This window comes from Ursus maritimus, unplaced genomic scaffold, assembly GCF_017311325.1.
Source record: "Ursus maritimus isolate PB19 unplaced genomic scaffold, ASM1731132v1 scaffold_33, whole genome shotgun sequence".
Taxonomy (NCBI): Eukaryota; Metazoa; Chordata; class Mammalia; order Carnivora; family Ursidae; genus Ursus; species Ursus maritimus.
In genome coordinates this window covers 28,721,141-28,743,576 of record NW_024425897.1, presented here as the reverse complement: position 1 = coordinate 28,743,576, position 22,436 = coordinate 28,721,141, and the positions used below count along the sequence as shown (strand labels likewise).

At 61.2% G+C, this 22,436-nt stretch overlaps 1 protein-coding gene across 2 annotated transcripts in view; it reads right to left on the bottom strand.

Annotated features, from left to right (window-relative positions):
• Positions 1 to 220: 220 nt before the first annotated feature.
• Positions 221 to 22,436, bottom strand: part of ADGRD1 (adhesion G protein-coupled receptor D1) — a 126,040-nt gene continuing 103,824 nt past the window's right edge. For both annotated transcript variants that reach the window (XM_040620049.1, XM_040620050.1), the window contains 7 exons: positions 19,706 to 19,772; positions 18,968 to 19,034; positions 9,668 to 9,759; positions 6,174 to 6,300; positions 4,853 to 4,894; positions 3,500 to 3,592; positions 221 to 2,295 (listed from right to left, as the gene is read on the bottom strand). In XM_040620049.1, coding sequence (XP_040475983.1) covers positions 2,200 to 2,295; positions 3,500 to 3,592; positions 4,853 to 4,894; positions 6,174 to 6,300; positions 9,668 to 9,759; positions 18,968 to 19,034; positions 19,706 to 19,772 — 584 coding nt within the window. In that variant the 3' untranslated portion in view covers positions 221 to 2,199. The remainder of the gene's footprint in view (positions 2,296 to 3,499; positions 3,593 to 4,852; positions 4,895 to 6,173; positions 6,301 to 9,667; positions 9,760 to 18,967; positions 19,035 to 19,705; positions 19,773 to 22,436) is intronic.

Genomic DNA, 22,436 nt, shown 5'->3' with positions numbered 1-22,436 from the left:
ACCGCCCTGCCCCAGGGGAGGGAGGCTCCCGAGAGCGGGGTGTCGTCCACCATGGTGTCCCCAGAGCTAGGATGTGCTGGGTATACAGTTGGTGCTGAATAAACGTCTGCTGACTGAGTCCCAGGGCGGGAGGTCACCTACGTGCATTTCTCCACATTTTTGTCTTGAGACCCCATCCCGCTCACTTCCCACAAGCAAAAAACTTTAGGACCACAGTTTATCTAAAGGACATTGAGAGTTTATTTCATAAAAAATCACAACATATTTTCACTACTTAGTGGCATTCGTCATTTTTCCTGTGCTGTGAACTACTCTAAACACACGATTCTTTCCAATTTCTTATCTTTGGCCCAATTACATGTAGATGATAACGCGCTGCAGAAGCCTAATCTATAGCCTATAGATCAAGGGCGCTGCTTTCCTTCATTAGAAACGGTTTGTTCGTGACTCCGCTTGGTGCAGGAGCCGCGAGAGCAAATACGCGGAGTTTGAAACAAAGAATTTCACCTAAAGGAAAGACGGTTCCTTACGATTTGCTTCACCAGAAACGAAAGAGACAAAAACCCACGTGTAGATGTCAGGAATACAGTGTTCCCACTTCCAGGTGCTCGCGGGCACGGCGAGGATCCAACACCCAGTTACAAGCCATCTGGTTTCTGGAATCGCGAGGAGAAGCCTGGGCAGGGGCTGGGAACACTCGGCCTTTTCACTATGCGCGGGGTCTCAGCAGCGCTCCAGGCCCCCGCCCGTCCCCGGGGGCCACAGAGAGGCAACTGCGCCGTCACCCCGTGCTGGGTCACCCCGTGCTGGGTCGGCTGCTGCACCCGGGGCTTCGCGGGGACAAAGATGTGCCGTGATCGACACGCGGCTCTCGGTCCAACCCCTCCCCGCGCGGGACGTGCCTGCGGGTGACTACGGCACCATCGTGATCGGGGTGGCACCTGAGAAGGAGGGAGAAGGCACGCAGAACTACACAGGAAAGGCCCCCGAGACCCGGCAGGCATGTGGGGCGGGCAAGGCTTGGTGCCACCACGGTCACAGTTTACAGATTTTCCAGTATCAGCTACAGGTCTGAATGTCTGACCCACGCGGCTCACACACACTGTCACCGCTGACACCCGGTCTGAGCTTTCCCAGCCTCCTTCCCCATATTCCATGGCACTGGGGGTCACATCTAAGGTCACAGGCCCTGGTGTCCCAAGGGCCCTGACCACATACGCAGCGGTAACGGTCACTCCATTTCCTGGGGGCCCAGCCCCAGTCCACAAACCAACAGCGACCAGAAGACACAGCCACCATCAGGCCACCCTGCCCAGGGCGTGGCACAAGCGGCCATGTGGGCAGCAGTGGCCTCTGTGGCCTCTGCGGCCACACGGAACACACTTGCTACCCACCACCGGCATCTGCCCGTGAGAAACACAGGTGTCTGTACGTGACCAACAGAAAGCTCGGGGGAAGTGAGGCCGTGGGAAACCCAGCTGCAGGGCAGCTACCAGCTGTGGGGCCACGGGAGGGCTCAGGTGTGCGCAACGGGGTCCAAGGCAAGGCGGACAGTGAATGTGGAGAGAGCACTCATGAGGGGGGCTGGGAGCTCTCCCTGCAGCGGCCCCACCTGGCTCTTCCCCCAGAAGAGGCATTCGCCTGCGACTGGGCCTGTGGTCAGCGCCCCCCAGCCCAAAGCCCCTGCACAGCCAGAAGGCGAGGTGGCCCACGGGGCACCAGCCTGCACAGGGCCCCTCTTCTCAGAGCTTGCTGGGGCTGATTCAGCAGGTCGAGGACATTCTTCACGCTCCTCACACATCCATCTGCCTCCTCCTGACCCTCTGCGGGTGCCTGGGGGTCTTCACTTTCCCTGCAGGACCCAAGTCCCCATCACGGTGCCCAGGTTAACTGGCCCTCCTCGTGCCGCAGCCCCAGGGTCCTGTATGCGCACAGTGGGTGCCCCAGGGGACAGTCACTTGGCCACGGGAGGACGAGAACCGGGAGGGCCGCCCACCACTGTGCGTCAGGCTTCGGGCCCAGCAGTGGGCTCTGTCACACGGGGAGGGCCAGAGGTGAGACAGCCTGTCATGGGGGCCAGGACCCCCATGTCCAAACAGCAACGAGGAGAGGGTCCCATGGTGAAGGCAGAGTGTTTCTTGTGTTTAGTTTGCGGGGTGTGCTCTGAGCAGCAAGATGGCCAGTCAACAGCCTCCCTGCTCACACGGTGGACAGGTCCACTCGGTGGGCAGAATGGCTGCTCTTGTCCCAGGGGCTGAGCTTGGTGGACACTGTGCCTGGCCGGGTCCCATTCATCTGCAAATCACAAAGGAGTGAGCTGTGAAGACTCGGTCCCGAGGTGGGAAACCAGATCGCAGGGAGTGCAGAAGCGCTGGGCCACAAAGCTGCATGAGGCTCCACCCCGTCAGGGCCCCACTGCTCCCCAAGGCCGAGAACCCTGGACTCCAGGGGCGCACTGCTCTCCGCCCTCTGCACTTCCTCGCTCACCACTTCCAGGAGCTGGTGTGTGCACGCGTTCACTTGTGCTCCCCTCTGTCTGTCCGTGCACTCACACAGCACACCCCACTGCTGCCCTAGGCTCTGGGGTCACAGTAGTGAACAGTGCCAACCAGATCCTTGTTCCCATGATGTACCCGCCAGTGGGAGGCAGAAGACAGCCACACACGCATCGATAACCAGAACACGCAGATGGTGGCCGCGGCACAACACGGCACCGGGGGGCGCCGTTACTCCACACTGCCCAGGAAGTTCTTCCTGAGGACGGAGCCCCGAGCCAGGCCCGGCTCAGGTAGGAGGCAGTGGCACCATGAGAACACATGTCATCTGCCCCAGGCACCCGGGGGCCCTGACTGCATCTGCACTTCCCACAGAAGGAAGGTAAACCAAGCCCGGCGTGGAGATGACAGGCTTGTCGGGATCCCTGAACACCACGACCCCAGCGCTCGGGTGTCTGTGGAGGGAAGAGACCCGTGCAGCAGATAAGCTCCCTGGAGGTCGGGCTGTCCCTGCCGACTTCCAGCAGCACGCCCAGTGTCTGCCTCCTGGTCAACGGATCCTCCCGTCCTCTTAAGTCAACATGGAAGTACTGACCCTGGGAAATGGGCAGGAGATCATGTGATACCACGGGGACAGAGGAGCCTGCTGTGGGCACAAGGTCACCCCAGAGCGCATGCAGCCTGCAGGCCATGCCAGGTATGAAGGCTGAGCAGCAACCACTGGCACCCAAGCCTCAGCACCACAATCCCGGCAGGGCAGCCGCATGCACGCCGCGGCCCTGCCAAGGTCAGGCTCAGGGAAGGAAGGAGAGGTGTGCTGGAGGCTCCGGGTTTAGGAGGCCCAGGAAGGCATAGGCCTGCTGCACCCAGCAGAGCTGGAAGCCCCTCTGGCTTTCCAGGTGACGAGGACAGAAAAGCCCCCGGGTCTGAGGGTAAGGGTGCAGGCACGCAGGACAGGATCCAAGCAAGAGGCGGGAGGCAGACAAGACACTGGTAGCACTCACGATGTCGGAGCTGAAAGGCTTCACGTTCGTGTTGCGGGCGGAGCTACTCGTCAGGGTCCAGACCTTGGTTTTATGTTTGAAGGCAGCCCTCACCTTTGAAGGCAGAACAGAGGGCTGGTTAGAAGCAATTTCAGTGGCGGAAACAGCAACAATAGAAGGTCATTCTCCTAGGACCCTAGGTTTTGCGCTGAAATAAAGTCCCAGAATACCAACTGCAGGGTATGGGCAGGACTTGGAAGCATCGCATCCAGACTCAACTGCCTCACTGAGCAGGTGCAGACTGTCCCCACCACCGTACCAGGGCCTGCGGAGGGAGAGAGGGGTCCGGTATGGCCCCTGCTGGCCTCATACCACTTCTGGACAGGGCACCGGACACGCTCAACAGGGAATGGTGGAGGGAGCAGAGTGTGACCGGCAGCAGAAACAACGGAGAAGAAAGTGAACGAATGCGAACACGGGGTGGGCCATACATGGCTCAAGGCCACGTCCCCTTCCCACCTCGTGGACATAGTTTTGGGCCCTGCTGGGCCGCTCGCTGGCTTGGCCGTCATGTAATCCCTCCAGCACTGGTCATCACCCTCCTCAGAGGACTCACCCTGCCCCACTCACCCCCCTCCCCCGACATCCCTTCCCTCCTGCCTGATCGCTATCTCTGCACAAACAGACCCTCTGCAGAAATGGCACATTTGGGGTGGTACCTCTCCTCCTGTTCCCACTCATTGCTCCAGAGTACCTCCCCATGACCAAGCCTGGTGGGGTCTCAAACATCAAGCCCACAATGTAAGGGTAAGTGTGGGTCTTGAGAAACAGGGTCTGGAGTAGCCTCCACCCTCCCCATGGCCAAGTGCACAGCAGGTCAATGCCCAGACTGTACTTGAGAACGAGCCCACTGCAGCTGCCCCAATGCCCGTGGAGGGCATGTGACACAGTCCCCCCTAAACCCTGCAGTCAGGAGATGTCCTTCTCATACCCCAGACAGCCTCATGCCTTTGGGGAAGACTGCAGGAAGGACGTCTACATCTTACTCTCCCTAACGTGCCGGACAGCAAGCAAGCAGGTCTAGAAGCTGCAGTTTGGCTGCCCCCACTGCTCCATCGCCCCTGTCCTCCATGGAGCCAGCAGGGCCTGTGTGATGCCAGGAAGGGGATGCCTCGATGTCACTCAGCAACCAGGGTGCAAAGGAAGGGCTGACGGAAAGCAGCCCCACTGCACACAGCTTGTCGCCACCACCAAAGCCTATTCAGGATTGCGTCCCCGGACACCAGCCCGAGGAGGCAAGACCGTTCCTGCACCGTGTGCCCTTTCAGAAATGAAAAATCGTCTTCACGTTTTTAGAAAGTAGAGTAGACGTACCTCTGAATTCAGGAGACAATGGAAAAGGAAGATGAAAAACCCCTGGGGAGGAAGGGGAGAACACAGGATTAGGCCCTCGCATCTTGTCACAGCACTTCCCGAGGCTTCCTCCCAAGGCCACGTGGGTGCTGGGAGTGGCACTGGTGTGGTTCCCTGCTGGGGAGCCTGCTAGTGAGCCGTGTGACAATCCTATGGTCTGGAGCCCCTGAGAATGGAGGGGCGTCCTGGATCCCACCATGAAGTCTAGCCTAGAGGCTGGCACCACTGGGACCACTATGCTGTTTGGTCAAAGGTACAAAGACAGGTGAACTCCCAGACAGGACAGGCCCAGCAATGAGTAAAATGCTGAGTACGGACAAAGGTGAGGACATCAGACAATCAACTAAACTGAGCCTTGGCGTCCTCAGCTCAGACAACATGATGATAACAATGAAATGGGCACGAGAATGAGGATGTCCCCAAACTCTGACGATGGCTACTGTGTGTCCGGCACTAGGGCAACACCTCCCGTGAGTTATCTCACTTAGTGCTGAAGCAGCCCCAGAAGTGGGTCCTGATATTGTTCCCGTTTTATGGAGGAGGGACTGGAATGCAGAGAGGATAAGCGAGGTGCCCCAGGACCCAGGGTGCATAAGGGCTGCAGCCAGGACAACTGATCACATTTTTCTGTAAACGATCAGAGGCAAACAATGTGTGCCCCTTATTACAAATTAGAAGCCCCACACACTTCCCGAAGATGCAGCTCTGGTCAGGAGACCCAGACCGCAACAAGGACTGGACAGGTGGGCCGTGCTCACACTCACCAGGACTCAGCCTTAGGCTCAGCTGTGCGGGCTGTGGGTGGTGGCAGGCACTCACTTCCACCCTTCTGTTGGGGGGTCTAGGGATACAGGTTCTGAGCACCCCAGGTCTCTGGTTTCCAGGCTGTTGGCCCTTCCCTGCCCCTCCCTGCAGGGGACACATGTGAACCCAGACCTGAGTACACATCATCGCCATCTCTCTGCGCTTGGCTCCCCTTCTGGAGCTGCACACATGCGACTGTCTCCCCTTGAGGCCTAGCTGTGCCTCCCACCAGTACTGCCAGCACGATGAGCAGCCCCGCTGCGAACAGGGGATGGTCCGGCAGACCCTGTGTGCAGAGACCGTGGTGTGTGCTCCATCGCACCTCCGTCCTCGGCCCTCGGGCATGCCCGTGCTATGGGCTCGCAGGGTGTGTGGCAAGCACGGAGAGGAGGGTCTCCCTCCTGCCCCGGTGGCAACCTGCTCCACACTCATCCACTCATTAGCTGACAGCCCAGCTGGCAGTCCCACAGGCACTCACCTGTAAGGAGTTGAGAATGGCAAATATATACTGGAAGACCAAGGCCTGGCTGTTGAGAGCAAGCACGCCAAAGACCCACGAAGTTCCCAGGATGGGCAGCAGCACGGCCACGGCTTTTGCTGTCAACCTGAAAGAGAAATGGAGATGGCCACTCAGGGGGGCAGGCAGGCAAGGGGGGTAGTCTAGGGCACTGGCCTCTCGACGTGAGGCCTCTGAAAGGGAGCAGACACAGCCCTCCTGGGGGCCAGACCTGAGCTCCATCCTGCAGGTAACCTCGGGTTAGGAGTGGACGCTCAGGAGCCGAGACGGGGTCCCTGCCAAGCCAGCAGCTCTGTCTCTGCCCCCCTGCACCTGGCGCTGGGCGCCCTCCACGGGTCACCCTGATCCAGCTGGCAGCAGTGCTGATCGAGGGCGCCCCCAGGTGCCCACAAAGACAGCAGAGCCAAGGCTCCAGCGGGGTGGACACCGCAGGGCAGGAGGCATGCTCAGAATCAGCCTCACGGGCTCCTTGTCAGAACGTGGCTTCCACGGAACGTGGTCCCTGCTGCTTCTGCAAGCCCAGAGCAGTGCTGGCACCCAGTCAGCCCCCAGGGAACACCAGCTGAACGAATGACGCAATGCCCACATGGTCGTCTGACTCCTGGCCGTTTCTGAGAGACCTCGCATCTACCCTGGCTTCTGAAACAGCTCAGCCTGGCACGTGGGGGGTTCTGCACCTGGGCTTCAGAGGAGAGCCTGCAGACAGATGGGAGCTGTGCTTATCACTGGGTGCACATCTGCCTCCCTCACTCGACCACGAGTTCCCAATGGCCGGGCCGGGGCTTCCTCGCTGCAACCCCACAGCGCAGCCCTGCCCCAGGGCCCAGCGGCTCGTAGGAAGTGACCGCTGAATGAAGGAAGGAATGAGCGAGTGAGTGACGGACAGACCGACGAGCGTGCACAGGGGCCCCGCAACATCCAGCATCTCTGGGAAGAGGTGCAAGACGGCCAACTGAGCTTCCTGGTGGGAGGCCCAGGGTCCCGGCCCCGGCAGCTCCTGGCCACAAACCCTGAAACCAGGGAAGGCTCCCACAGGTCAGCTGCCGGGGCACGGCAGCCCCGCAACTTCCTCAAGTCAATACACTCCAACGCCTGAATCTGGGAAACCAACTATCACGGACTGCGTAGTCTCACCTCTACATCTCGGAAACCCACATGTGAAAAGATCAGTCTCAAGAAATGGGTCTCAAATTGTGCCATTTTTTCTTAAAAATTGAAGCATCGAAACAAGATCTTGGGGGAGACGTGTGCAGCTGGAGCTCTCTGAGGCCTCTTGTTAATGGGGCCAGACTGGCGGGGTCCCCTTGTCACACACAGAAGGAGCAGCTCCCTGCCCTGGGGGAGGCCCCGGGCAGGTGGACACAGCACCCACACACACCCTTGTCCCGCTGCTCTCCAGGCCAGCCCTGCGTGGGGCTCAGTCCACGTGAGCCCCCTCCTCCCATGGCTCGTGGGTGCGTCCTCGTGGTCCACAGCCTCACCCCTGCCCCCGGGAGCCTAAACCTCCCTTGTGAAAACGGAATGTTCTCTGCTCCTCTCTGGGAGTCTGGAATCCCCCAGCAAACAGACGAAGGAGGGCGTGGAAGCCCCTCCAGGCTCCTGAGGAAGCACGTCGTCCTGTGAGTCACTGAGTGAGGAGCTGCTCCGCACAGAGGAAACCCCCAGATTGAAACCAAGGGCCGGGGAGGAGGAAGGAGCCACAGTCGCTGTCCAAGGATGCTGCAGTTGCCGTCCCCCTGCCTGGTCTGCAGCCCGGGGGCACACGCCACACAGAGGACCCCAGAAGACAGTGAGGGGTCCCACGGAGCCAGGCTCGGCCACGTGGAGGAGAGAAGCCCCTGCACGGGTCACACAGCAGAGCCCCCTGTCTGTCCAGAGACGCCGCCTGAGCTCTCCTGGGAGGAGCGTGACCCTAGGCCTCGGGTACAGGACACGGGAGGCCTCAGCGGTCTGGCCAGCAGCCAAGGCTCTGCAGAGATGCGGAAATGTGCTCCCCGTGCCTGGTCCCTGACCCCGGGCCAGCCTCCACTCGGGGAGCAGAGATGCAGTGGTGGAGGGAGGGAGGCTGCTTCCTGGGGCCCGTGATGGGGGACGACAGGGCACACGCGGTGGGGTGAGCTCACGGCTGCTCTGGGCAGTGAGAGCCGTGGTCCTGGTGGGGCCAGGATCAGACAGCAGAGCCAGGCCTTCTGCTGGAAACGAGGGCTGGGGACACTGGCTGGCCCTGAGCTGGGCTGCAGGGAGGGAGGGTCCCCCTTGGCCAGGCCACCGCGGGGCAGGGACAGGCCAGCCTCACAGGGCAGCACTGCCCTCTCCCACCAGGGAAAAAAAACGGATGCGCTCCCTGACCCAAGACCCCTTCCTGCCCCAAGGTGCTGCCCTCGAAGGTGTCTGCAGGCTGAGCAAACCCACGAGGGCCAGAGCTGCTTTCAGTCCAATTCACGGTGTTGGGAATTCATTACAGAATAATTGTCTTATCGATTTGCTGCTGACATATTTACTGCTTTTGCTCTCAGATCGGAAAAGATAAAGTGCAGCTAAAGTAACTTACAGAACCTTAGGTGTCTACTGTTCCTGTCCTAAATGCTCATAACAGCCCCCAAGTTCCCTGTCGGGAGTCACCTCCCCTACTCCCTGGCCCTGTGGTTTGGGGGTGCTGAGTGCATCCCAGAGCCAGGATGGACCATGGGACTCAGGCCCGGGTGAACTGGTCACTTCCATTCTGCTGTGACTGGTTCTGGGGTGGACATGGGACCCGATCGGAGCCCCGGCCTCCAAGCTCAGGACCTCTGTCTGAACAGGTGGGAGGGAGGGTCTTCCCGTGTCACCAGGAGGCAGGTCCATCTGAGCATGAAGCCGACAGGGGACACAGGGATGAAGGATGCAGAAGGAGCTGGGTCCCCCGGATTAAGCAATTCGAGACTCCCTCCTGGGCTCTGAGGATACCTGTGTGGATCAATCCCCCTTTCCTTCAGGCTGTTTGTGTTGGATCTTCTGTCACTGGCAGTCAGTGGAGCCCTCACTGGTACGGGGTCAGGACCCCTCGAGGGCAGGAGGCGTGGGGAATCCTGCCTGCGTGAGGACCAGCCCTGCAGCACCTCGGGAAGTTCTACCCTGAGGAGCTTCACCTGCATGACAGCCCTTTACAGACAGGAGAGCAAGGCACGGAGGGGGCCAGTGGCCAGGGCTGAGGCAGGACCAAATCCAGAACCTTCCTCCTTCGGTCTCGCAAGTGGCCTCTCACCGCAGGGCTGAGCAGCCCCCAGATGGCACCTAGTAGGCCCCTGCTTTCCGAATGGGGCAGCAAGGCTTAAAGGGCTGGTCCTGGTCAGAGGAGGTGACTAACAGCCAAGCGAGGACTCGAGCCCAGGGCTCCCCAGTGACCCCCCGCCCCACTACCCCTGAGCAGCTCTGTGCAGGCAGGACCACCATGGATGGCCCAGAGTCCAACTTACTTGAAGGCGCTGGGGTCCCCATGTATCTTGTAGTTGTCCGCGCTGATCTGCGAAATGACCCTGGTCACAGCGATGAGGATACCCACATTGACCTGCACAAGGGCAGCAACGGGCACAAGGTGAGGGCCGCAGCCGCACCTGCAGAGCTCCCCGACCCCCAGGCAGCCCCCCCCCCGCCGGGCTGAGCGAGCAGGTGGCGTCTGCAAACACCTGACCCACGGAGGGCCCTGAGCAGTTCGCTCCCCTTGCCACATGCAGCGGCACCCTCTGGGAGCACAGCTGTGCCCGCAGGAAAGGTCTGGCCCCCAGGAGCACGGCAAGGCCAGGCCTGGGGTTCAAACCTCATTTCAGCACTGCTCACTCTGAGCCCCCGCGCCACACGCTCGTGCCCTTGTTTCCCCGTCTGATGAGAAACAGTCCTGACACCCACAGTGTGAATAGGTCGTTGCAAGGATGAAAAATCATATCCATAAAGCCCCCTGCGCACCACCCGGCTCTCAGTCCCCAGCCCCACCCAGGCCTGCGGCTCTGTCATCCACGGAGGCCACAGCGCAGGGGACTGCATCTGCCCAGTGCTGCTCCCCGTGGGGTCAGGGGGGCTGGGAGACGGGGCTGAGGGGGTCTCTGCAGAGGCTCCGGCACAACTGCCCCTCCTGCAGGCAGCTCCCCGGCGCCCTGACTGAGCCCGGCAGCAAGGGGAGGCGGCGAGGGGAAGTGAGAGCCCAGATTTCCTTCTGCTGCCGCTGGATTCAGGGCTGTGCTGTGGCCGGGACCCTCTCTTCCCTCTGGAAACCTCGGAAGTCAATGACAAAGTCGCCGAGGAGTCCAGCGCCAGGCAAAATCCTATGTGCACTTTCAGGCCTGACCACAGGCAAGGACAAGGCTCTCCCTGGCAGACATCCCAGGAGAAGTGGCCTTCCCCACCCCAGCCTGGTGCCCAGCAGAACCAGCCGGCACCGCGGGGCAGCAGGCGGGGCTTTGGGCCTCCCACCCTGGCAGTCAGTCCGACGCGCAGGTCTGCGTGCCCAGCCCACTGACGTGCACCTGAGGCCTCCTCGCGGGGGCCCCAGCCTGAGGCCTTCCTGAGGCACCACTGCTGACTCCACCTTCCCTGCAGCCTTGCAGACCCTTCCCCACAAACTCAGTGCTATTCACCTCCCCCCAACCCCGGCCCCATCCTCCACGACTCTGTGCAGGCCCGGATGGAGCACCCAGGACGGGGCGGGGGTGGCACCCTCCGCACGCAGCCCCAGCCTGTACAGCCCAATCCACCAGTAAAGTGCCCTGTGCAACCCGGTTCCCTGGCTTCACCGACCCCTCAACCCCGGCAGCTCGGACCCTGGCTTCGGACCCACGTCACCTACGTCCTCTCCCACTTGCACAAGGAGGATCCTGACAGAGGTCCCCCAGCCCAAGGAAGAGGAACAAGTCAACAGCGTGAATGTTCACCAGCAGCGGTGCCCTCCTCCCCTCCCGCACCAATCACATTAAAACCGCGAGAAAACCCCACTCAGCCACGTGGAGAAAGGGTGGGCAGGGCAAGGGCACCAGAGGTGCGGAACTGCTTCAGGGGTGGGGACTGTGTTCCAGACAACAGCTGCTAACACAAGTCCAAGTACAGCTCAGCTCTGAGAGATGTGGGCAGGCACATCCGGCAGCGCACCTGCTGCTCCCTGTACCCACCCACCAGTGACCCAGAGCGCAGGGCCACCAGGAGGCCCCATTCTACCACAAGACTTGGCTGTTTTCTTGAATAAATGCTTTTTGGCTTTATGCTTTTGGGTAAAGTCTAGAGCTCTGATGATGATTCCTGCAGGACTTCCCATGCATTTCGAGGGGAGGTTCACCCTGGTCCCATCTGCCGCCCTGCAGGCCTGGCCTCTTCCCCTCTGCGATTTGCATCCTGGGTTCCTCGTGCCCCGGGCAAAGCTGAGACCTCGTCTGGAACGACACAAGGCTAGAGACCACGTGACCATCCACAGCAGGTGGCAGGTCTGGGGGCGGCCATGGCCCACCCACTCTGCGGGGGGACCACAGACCCGGGCCGCTCTTCTCACGCTAATAAAGCCAGAGTCCAGTAGACTTTGTGTGGGAAAGGCCCTGGACATTTACATTCACCTCTATCAGCATAAAGCCCCAAGGATACATGAGTAATTAGGATCGGGGTGTCTGCTGGGGGCGGTGGAGACAGGGAGCTGAGAAACAGCCGAGCAGACGGCTCATATGTGTTAAGGTTTTCTTTCAAATTCTTAAGCATATGTGTTAAAATTCCAGAATCACGTCACCCCTCGTTTCCTGGCACCCAGGTGACCCAGGGCCTCACCTCAGCCACCGAGGGACTAGGCCATGAGACTAACCCCCGGGGGAGAAGCAGGGGTACACAGACGGTGCCTGACAGGCCTGCCGGCCCTCTGTCACCTCCAGGCCTCTGCCAGGGAGCGTGGCAACCAGGGCGCAGCCGCTGGCATTTCCGGCGGCTCCCATTCAGCATCTCGTGCTGTCTCTGCGAAGATTTCTCTGGGCTGTGTTCCTGCCGTCTCTCTCTCCCCTCTGGCGAGCACTCTCGCCCCTTGGCAGGACAGTCCCACCTGCCTGCATGGCAGGAGAGGAGGCCCAGCGGACCTCCAACCCTGCGACCGGCTCCTGCAGGGGGAGGCCGAGCTGTGAGCCAGAAAACCCTAGTGTTTCGGGAAGATCTGAAACACATGTGGGCCTGCCCCCTCACCCCGGCCACTCTGCCTGGCTGGTGCCTGGCTGCCTGTGGGGGAAGCCCGGGGCGGGGGAGGCCCGTGGTGGAGAGGCCTGAGCGCCACGAACTCTGGGTGTTTCACCAGCCTGGCATCCCCACGTGACATCGGCCAGCAGGCTACTTCTGACAGAAGCCGGAGGAATAATTCACGGGCAGCATTTCCGCAGAAAAGAAGACGGGGAAGGAGCTGCACTCGAGGTCATGTGACCCCCAGAGGAGGGAAGGGCTGGACAGGGCTCTGGGGTTTGCACCCCGTCCTGCTCCCTGACCTCGTGAGAAGCCATCGGGATGTGTGCCACAACTCACAGGGAAAGCATTACATGGAAATACACGGGAGACGCTGTGGTGTGCAGCCACAGCTGCTACTCTGTCCCCGTGGACGTGTGTGTCTGGCCTCTGTGACCAGCACTATAACCCTGTCACATCTGGGCTTCTGTGCAGAGAGCCACCCTGGCTTCTCCTCAGAAATTCTTTCTTCTGGGAACTGGAGGACCGTGCCCTATGGGGCCTGCACAGAACAAGCCCCTGGGGGACTCTGGTGCCCATGGGGACCCCATGAGGGGCGTCCAGAACCGACAGCTTCTACAACACCTGCCGGTCCCGCGGGCCGTGCACACTGGGCCCACCTGCAGCCATCCAAGGAACGGTAGCCATTTCCCTTCCTGATCGGGGAGAACACTGTGTGGTGACGAGGCGAGCTGTTGCTCACTTCTGCCCTTTCCTCCCCAGCTCGAGGCCTCGGGCCTCAGTGACCCTTCACTGTCCCCCAGTCCTGCTCCAGCAGGACCCACCACACCAGAACACACAGAAACCACCCATCCCAACCCAAACAGGCACCTCTCTAAAACGTGTTCAAAACTGGCCAGCACACGTGGGTGCTTTCAGCTGCACAGACTGTTGGAGCCTATATCCCCAGATGGGAGCTTCTCCCTAGGGAGCCACCGTTCTGCGGCCCCAAGCACGACCTCACGCAAGCCAGCGCCGAGAGAGCTCTGCGCATTGGGCACGGGCATGCTCCGTCCACGCGTGTTATTCTGAAACCCGCTGTCTTTGTTTGGAAATGAGGTGGCTGTCTGAGCAAATGGGGATAACCCCAGACACACAACCAGGGGTCCCCGGAGGGGATAAGAGGCAAGCCCCCCAGTGCAGAGCCAGCATGAGGCTCGACAAGTCAGCAGGACCCCACGCTGCTGCCCCCAGCCCCCAAGTCCACTCAGCTGCTGTAGCAGGAAACCCAGCAGAGCCGTGGCCGTGTGCCCACGGAACTGTTAAGGAAGTGGGCAGAGGGCCACACTGGGCCACAGTTAGTGGACCCCTGCACCTAGCTACGAAACCATGGAACCCCTTCCAGCCCATGCCCCCCGCCTTGGTCCTAGCACTCTGCCATGTCCCCTGGGAGCGCTGTAGCCCTCAAGCTGGCTCCCAAATGGAATCACCTGGGACACTGGAAAGGCCTGTGTCCAATAACCAAAACCTCCAGAGATGTGGCTCGGTGGGAACCAGTAATTTCACGATGTGACGTGTTTGAGGACTGCTGGCCTTCAGGGTTGATGCTGACACCCAGAGCTGGGGCTGGGTGGGCCAGGAGCTAATGCCCCCTGAACGATGGGAACTGGGGCTCCAGTGAGCCTGGAGGACACGGGGTCCCTGGGTCCCTGAGCTGGACCCCACGCTGTGCTGGCTGCTGGAGAAGGATCGAGGCAGGGCAGCCTCTGGTCCCCAAAGTCCCGTTAAATCTCAGATCACCCGGAAAGCTCTGGGACAGGGGCCGCTCTTGCCCTGGTCTCTGGATCTAGAGGGCGAAGGTCACCACAGACAGAGAACAAGGTGCGTGGTGCTCACGCATCCAGTTACTTCCCTTCTGCACTCTGGTCAGTAATGTTCCCTTCAAACCCCATCCCGATGTCCCCGCTCTGAGCCCGGGAATTTGTTTGTCCAGTGGTCTGGAGTCTGTTCGGAGCCTGTTTCTGCCTCTGTGTGGAGCACGTGAATGGTCTTCCCGGACCCCAGACAGCGGGTGGGAGCTCAGGATCTCTGATCGAAGCCCTGCGATCCCCCAAAAGGCCAGGTGGTAGTGGCTGCAGCCGAGCCTCGCACAGCTCCGGGAACAGGGGACAGCCCTGGATTTGCAGCTCGGTCACACAGCACCCCGCTACCTCCTGCAGCTGAAAGCACTTCGCTGGACAACGCCGGCCCTGTCAGAGCCCCTTGCTCGTGCAGCGGAGGGGCGCTCTGACCCACGACCCCGTGCCCTCCCCAACCTCCCGGCCCTTCCTGGACAGGTGTGTGATCCGCCCTGCTTGGTGCCTGGCCCGGTCACGCTCCTTGGAAGCTCCCGCCCCCCGGAGAAGCTCTTCTGTCCATGGCCCATCCCCAGACGGTGGCTCAGCCTCCCCGGGCAGTGGCCGGGCCGCAGGAGCCCAAGGTCACCGCCACAGGGCCCTGAGCTGCTCCCTCCCACCCTTTCCGCCCGCCCCACTGTCTGGCCCAGAACAGGGGTGGGTGGTGATGTTACTGGTTATTCTGGTCTCACCACAGACCCAGCCAGGAACGGCCAGGCTGCCACACGGTCCCAGACATCTGATGCTTGCCCTGAACTCAAAGTTAAATACAACAACAATGAAGCTGTGGGCCCCACGGGATGTTTCTGTGGGCGGACTCATCGCCCTTTCTACAAGCCGTGAGGTAAACACGAGCCTCCCTTCTCTCCTCGCACCCCACACCCAGCACCAGGATGGTCTTCTCACCTCCCTTTTCTCCCAGACTCCCCAAAATGGCCCTCAAACCTGCCCTCTCTTCTTCCCGGGGCCCCAGCCTGAGGCAGGGTCTTCATCCCTACATGCTGGGGTCTCAGCAACATCCTCCCCCTGGCTCTCCCTGCCCGTGCCCCCAGCCCTCACCCACCAATTCAGTATGTGTCCCCCCGACACCCTACTCATTCCCCCGGGGAAAGGCCATCCTAGGCACGTGCACAGAGGACTCTGGGGAGACGGCAACCGGAATGGCCTCCGGCACCTCTGTTCCTACAGCTTCTCCTGTGCAGAGGGGCCTGGGGGCTGGTGGGCGGGGTGGGGTGGGGGGCACCCTGGGAGGACCAGAGCCTGCTGCCTGCAGGACTAAACGCTCCCAGCAGCACCTGCCACTCCTCCTGAACACAGAAGGACTGGGGGGATGGGGACAGGACGCGCACATGTGGGTCAGCTGTGCCCCTCCACCCACAGAGGTATCCGGGCAGCGCAGAGGCCGGGGCTGTGGACAAGGCTGTGGCCAGAAGCTGCGGCCAGCATGTGCCTATGGAGGATGGAGCAGCCCTGGCCGCCCACAGTCCTGCACAAAGGAGCCTAAGGGTGAATACCTGGCCTCAGTCCCCTCCCACCCTCTCATCTCCCGCCAGCACTTCCATAGGCCAAACCACCCCCAAACCCAGAGAGCAGGAGCGCAGTCCAGGTCCGTCCAGACCAGTCCCTGGGGCACAGTCAGGGCCGCAGGGATAGCCTATTGGGAGGGGCAATGGGCTGATGTCCACACAGCCCCCATCCCCCTGTTACCCAGCCCTCCCACCAGGGCCCCCCCGGGCTCCCAAAGCTCAGAGCTCAGACCACAGCCTGGCCCTCTAGAGGCTCAGGCACCGCAGCCATGGAGGACCTAGAGGCTCTGAGGGCTGTACAAAGGAAGGAAGTCACCCCCATTGCCTGTGTGTCCCCGAGGACGCCCCAGAACACATGTCACCCGGCAGGAGACAGCCGGAGACCGGGAGCCAAGTCAATGCCGCGGAACAACAGGGCTGCTGTGTGGGGCTGGCACCACCCGCTGTCCCTCTCATCCCAGACAATGGAGACGCCACAATGGAGGCCCAAACTCTGATCCTCTGGAAAGCCTGCGCCGAGAAGGCCCTGCCCCACCAACGTGTGGCACGAGCGCTGTGTGCACAGAATTTTAACAAGGAAGGAATTAACAAGTCCTCAAGCATCTTCCCTCACATTCACTTCTAATTAACCCCCAGGGCCCATGGCCTCGGTTGGTGCCAACGAACTCGGAACAAGTCAGGTGGGCTTTCAGAGAAGCAGCCGAGGAAAGAAGCAAGGACAAGAGAAAGAAAGGTGTGGAATTTATGAGACCCCTGCCCCATGCAGGGTGGAGCAGTCCAAGTCCCTGCTGACCGCCCTCAGCGGTGACCTGTCCTCAGATGGCAGGCAGGTTTAATGATGAGGGGTGATGAATGAGGACACTGAAGGGACAGGCATCTGGAAGGCATCCCTTCCCTTTCCTGTTAGCACTGCTGCCCCCAGCCAAGGTGGGACTCCACAGCCTTCAAAGGCAGCAGCTGAGAGGCAGTACCATGGCATGCGTGACTGCCCGGGGTGCACCGAGGGCACGTCCTGCGGTCCCAGCAGAAGGGGTGCACGTGGAGAGCAGGCTGAGGGTCCCAGCACGGGAGGGTGCTCACAGAGTGCATCGGGGGTCCTGGCCCAGACGGTGTGTGGAGCGTCTGTTCTGGGGTCCCACCTGGGGTCCTGGAGATTACATACCGTGGATTTGCACAGGGTGGGAAGGAAGGGTGTGGGGAGGCCCTTCTGTGGGCCACCGCTTTGCGATATCAGTGTGTGGCACCTCTGCAGAGAGATGTCCAGATGGGATGGCAGAGACAGCCTGTCCTGACCAGGCCTCGTGCCAGATACATGCCCTGGTACTGACCAGGATGCACAAGCAGTGGCATCCCTTTCCCCACAGCTCCCCACAGCCTCCTGGGGAACCCCCAGCTCTGGCCCCTGAGCACCCAGGTGATGCTGGCCTGGCTCATCATCCGCCTCCATCTGCAGTGACCCACAGCAGCCAATAAGAGCCTCTGTGGGACTTTGCGGGGACAGCTGGGAACAGTTTCCCTCCTTGCTCTGCACTGCACACCCAGAGGACAGGTGGTGTCCCCGCCAGGGAGAGAGTGCCTGAGATGCTACCAGCCCAGAGGCAACGGGCCATGGGGCAGGCAGGACACGCCTGCTGATATCACTGAGCGCCTGGTCCGCTACACTTCCCAGGACTGAGCCTTTCCTTCCTACAGAGCATTGATTGAATAACTCATTGATTGATTGATTTTTCATTATGTTCATTTAGCCAACATATATACTACCTACAGAGGATTTAATTTGGTTTGTGTCCCAGCAGAAGACGGGGAGGGGAGGAGCGAGGGGGGAGGGGGAGAGCCAAACTAATGCCACTGCCCGCCCCCGCCCCAGGTCCCCCAGGCCAGGACTGGGTCCTCTGCCGCCAGCCCCTTGGGCTGCCCCTCTGCGGAACAGAAGTACCATCTCTCCAGCAGCTACTCCCTGGCAGCGGGCACCCTTCACGGAAACACACTTTCCCGTCTTAGGGGAAAGACGGTCCTACACTGAGCCTCTCTTACTAACACTGACTTCATGGGAAAGCACCCGCGAGGACACTCGGGAGCACTCCTCTGAGGAGCACCAGGGGCTTGGCCAACAGGGCCTGGCCCGCACGACCCCGGCGCCACACCCGGAGTCCCCCGAGTCGGGACGAAGTGGGACCCCAGGCCCAGACGGACGGGGGCGCACAGCTGCCGGGCCGAGGGGCTCCCTGGGACCGCCCAGAGCCCCTGCCACATGTGCGCCATGCCTCCTCTGCGAACCATACCCCAATGTTCTCGTAACTTCCTCCGGGACCTGGAATCCACGTGCTCCAGCCCCAGGGTTATCGCTGTGACCCAGGCCTGGCCAATCAGAGCTCTCCCCTCCTCCAGCCCCAGTGAGGGCTGGCCAATCAGAGCGCTCCCCTCCTCCAGCCGCAGTGACGGCTGGCCAATCAGAGCGCTCCCCTCCTCTAGCGCGGCGAGGCACCGATGATGGGCAATGTTCCAAGCCAGGCCCGTCAGAAATGATGAAACTTAACCCAGGGCTTTCTTGGGAGATGTAGGAGGAACAATAGCTAGAACAGCAAAGTCTGTTTTTAGAATTTTGTGATTCCAGAGCTCTTTACGGCGTCAGGGCCACCTGCCTGAGGACAGAGCCTACCCCTACCCCGTCTGACTGCCTGAGGACGGCGCCCCCTCTCCACCTGACCTCCGAGAACGGAGCCCCCCCCATCTGACCGCCTGAGGACGTCCCCTTCCCCCCGCCTGAGGACGGAGCTCCCTGGCCAGAAGTGGGAGCCCCCACCCCATGTGGCAGCCTCGCTTGAGCGCTGGTTGAGGCAGAGCAGCCCGCAGGCCTGCCTGCAAGCTCATAGGCCCCTCCGGTCGCATTCCCTGTCCCCCGTGATCTCGGGACTCTGCTGGTGACTCCCCAGACGTGCAGGACCGTCCCTGCTGCAGCTGAGGAGGCAGGGCACGAGCGAGACCCGGGACGGAAAGCCCCCACCAGCACACTCTGTCCCTCGCAGGCTGCGTGTACCTGTGGCTCCCCAAGCGCCATCTGGGGACTGGAGCCCTGGGTCACACGTGGGGGGTGTGTGTGCTGCAACAGGCTGTGGAGGACAGGAGGACAGGGTCGCAGGGCCCACAAGGCCCAGCCCCTCTACACCCAAAGGTGGGGACTTACCACAATGATGGACAGCGCAGGGGCCACGAAGGCCCAGACAGCACCGCTCGAGATGGACAGCCAGCAGCTGTGAATGGAAGCAGAGCGTTAGGTCCACACCACTGTCCCTCCGCCCAGGGGCACGGGGCACCTCCACCCAGAACAGCTGCCAAGACAGTATCTTTTCCCACTATGGGCCCACCCAAACAGAGTGTTGCTGTCTCTGCAACCTACCCACGATGATTTCGTGCCTCTCAATCTCCGGGTGAACGTTCCAGGTGGCTCTCTGCCCCCTTCCCCCCCTTCCTCCCGACAACTCCAGGACCAGGACACACGAAATGCCCGAGGCAGGGGACAGCATCTGTGAGATGCTCGTTGGGGGCTGCTCTGAGGAGACGGCATTTCCGGGGAACACACAGCACGACTGAGTGGCCCCCCTGCAAGGTGCACGGCCAACCCCGGCTCCCAAAGAGGGGTGACCGCACACAGGAAGCGGTGCTTCCCCCCATTTTCCTGCAGAATCCTAAGTTGAGGGGGGTCTTCTGGTCCTGTCCTCTTGGAAAATTGGGAGCCCCCTGAACCTCTGCTGGGGGGGACGCCCAGGGCACAGCTGAGGCTGTGTCTTGCTCTCTCTGGCCTCCTTATGGGGGGGGCAGCCCCTCACAGACAGACCGTGCCCCCAGAAGAACCCGGGGGGGGGGGGCCCTCACAGCGGCCTTTTCCCTCCAGCCAAACCCAAGGACGCATCCTTTCACTTACTTCACACTTGTTCCATAACTGTCCGTGGCAAACGATACTGAAATGATACAGATCAGGAGAGGAAAACCTGTGGAGAACGAGAGCAGGAGATCATGGCTGCTTGCTTCGCAACCCCGCATTCCTCAAGTCATTCATTCCCCTAGCCTAGCTCGCTGGTGTGTGAACAGCGAGCGGGAGGTGCTGAGGCGCGGAGCAGCCGGCCTCCAGAAGCCTGTCTAGACCGAGGCTAACTCACGCTCACGCTCACACGCGCACACACGCATGGAACTCTTACAAATCCAAGCCTGTTTCTGAAAACGACCCACTCTGGCTGCCGGACAGCAGCACGTCCTCGGGGCCTCTGCCCAACCTGCTCGACCTGCACAGAGCACAGCAGCCTCTCCCCTGCTCCCGTCCCATGAAGGGGCCCCCCCTGGAAGGGACAGCACAGGATCCACCCACCCACTGGCTGGCTCCTTGAAGGCGCCTGGGAGAAAGGGCTCCTGACGAGGAGGCTGCGTTCTGCTTGTCCCCAGAGCGGAAGCTGGGGTGGTGACCACGCATGAGTACCCCCCAGCCTGCGCTGAGCCTGCGGCCCCAGAGGAAGGAGAGGGAAGCCTGCTCCGGGCTCTGCCTGGGCACCTCACAGCGGCGGCTCCGGGCCTTTCTGGCTTCAGTCTTAGTCTTGAACAGGAGTTTCCTGGAGAGCTGTCCTATCTCTGATCCGCTGCTTTGATGTCTAGATAGTTCAAATACATTCCAGAACGTCCGGGCCTCCACAGAGGAGACCCACCGGGCTCCGGGGAGAGGCGGCCAGGCCGGGGCCCTCACTGTGGCCCTCTATCTCATGAGTGTCCCGCAGGTGAGCACGACCTAAGAGAAGGCAGACGTCTCCCTGGGGCTGCACACTGCAGGCTCCTGCCTGGACGGACCCAGAGCCACAGGAGACGAGCCGGCTCCCTGCAACCTGACTCCAGCCCAGCTGCCCATTCCCTGGGACCTCTGTGTCCACAAGTGTCACAGGGTGTCCTCCCTGCTTGGCTCATCTGGTGTGGGAAGATCACGTGGCACCTGAGATGGTGAGAGGCCAGGGGGGCATCAAGCGCCAGGCACCATGAGCCACCCAGTGCCCCCACGGCACCACCAGGGTCCCCAGCTTCACTGAGGAAGTGCAGGCTGAGGGCCATCCTTCCTCTCAGCCCACAGAACAGCAGGCAGGCACCTGGGCCCCAGGCTGGCGGGTTGTGGAAGGCGTGGCAAGGACCGGAGGTGCCTCTGGAGATGCGTTTCAAACTCAGTGGTCAAGGCCTTCGCTGTGAGCTGAAGCCTACACCCTCCTCCCCCGGTCCTACCCGTGGGCGGTTGGCATCTCTCTGCTGCCTGAAGTAAAACGGAGTCAAAGGTTCTTTTTCTGCATTCACAACTCCTTTGATCCCAAACGCAATGCTGGGGGCTCCCTCGCAATTTATTCCTGTGTCCCCCTCCGTCCAGCAGGGGCCACCCCACGGGGCAGTGACGGCATCTGTCTGAGCAGAGGGCGGGCCCACTGTCTGCGGTCTCTGAGGCAAGCGGCAGGAGCCCAGCAAGTGGCTGTGTACGTACTTTTTAAAAAAGATTTATTTATTTGAGAGAGAGAGAGCGTACACGCGTGCCTGGGGTGGAGGGAGGGGCAGAGGGAGAGAGCCTGACGCGGGGCTCGATCCTAGAACCCTGAGATCACAACCTGAGCTAAAACCAAGAGTCAGATGCTTAGCAGACTGAGCCTCCCAGGCGCCCCAATGTGTGTGTTCCTAAGAAGAAATGTTTCAGAGGTGGGAGGATGAGGATGCAGGGAACAGCCAGGAGGAAAAGCCTGGGCCGTGGGGCCACAGGACACTTGGGTTTGTCCCCAGGGCCACCCCAGACCTGCTGTGTGGCCTCGAGGAAGTGCTGGCCCTCTCTGAGCCTCCACAGTCTCGCTGTGGAAATGGAGGGAAGAGCACCCTGCCCCCCATCTGCTGTGAGGACCCCTGTGTTGTGGCCGCGGGTGTGACTGACGAAGCGCTCCACGTGTCAGGTCAGTCCCTATAATCGTTAACCACCTCCAGTCCCTCTTGCACTGTGGCCGTCACCTGAAACTCGAGTCTCAGGAGCCGTGTAGGCACACGACCTCCTTCCGCAGACAGTTCAGGGTCCGTCCGCCCCAGTGCGTGGACACATACGTCGTGGAGTTGAAGATGTGCTCTCTTTGGAATGCGGCGCTGCTTCCCCGGCCTGGGGCGGGGCCGTGGGAGCCACCAGCCAGGACAGAGCAAAGAGCCCAGGGAGCGGATAACAGGAAACCGGACACAGGGGCGGAGGCCTCACAGAGGAGGGCAGAGAGGAGGCCAGAGACAAGTGGCCTGCCTGCTGTGTGAGGCCCCCGTGCCATCTGCCGCAGGCTTCCAGATGCCTCTCTGTGCATGGGGGAGACCGTTGGGGCCACTAGGCTCGTTCGGGGCCACAGGTTATGGACAGAAGTGACGTGTGCCTCTACAGGCCGAGTATTTAATTTCCAGTGTGAGGTCCTTCCACATCCTCTCCTTTCTCCCAGCAACCAGCAACAGTCCAGGCAGCGACCCCTCTGCCACTGTGGGACCACCACAAGCACAGCCCTGCCCACTGCCACGGCCACTGGGGACGTAGAAATGGGAAGTAAAGGTGTGCGGCTTTACAGCAAGGAGAGCTGGGTGCTGCCTGTTACCACGGCGCTGCCCCGCGGCCCTGACCAGCG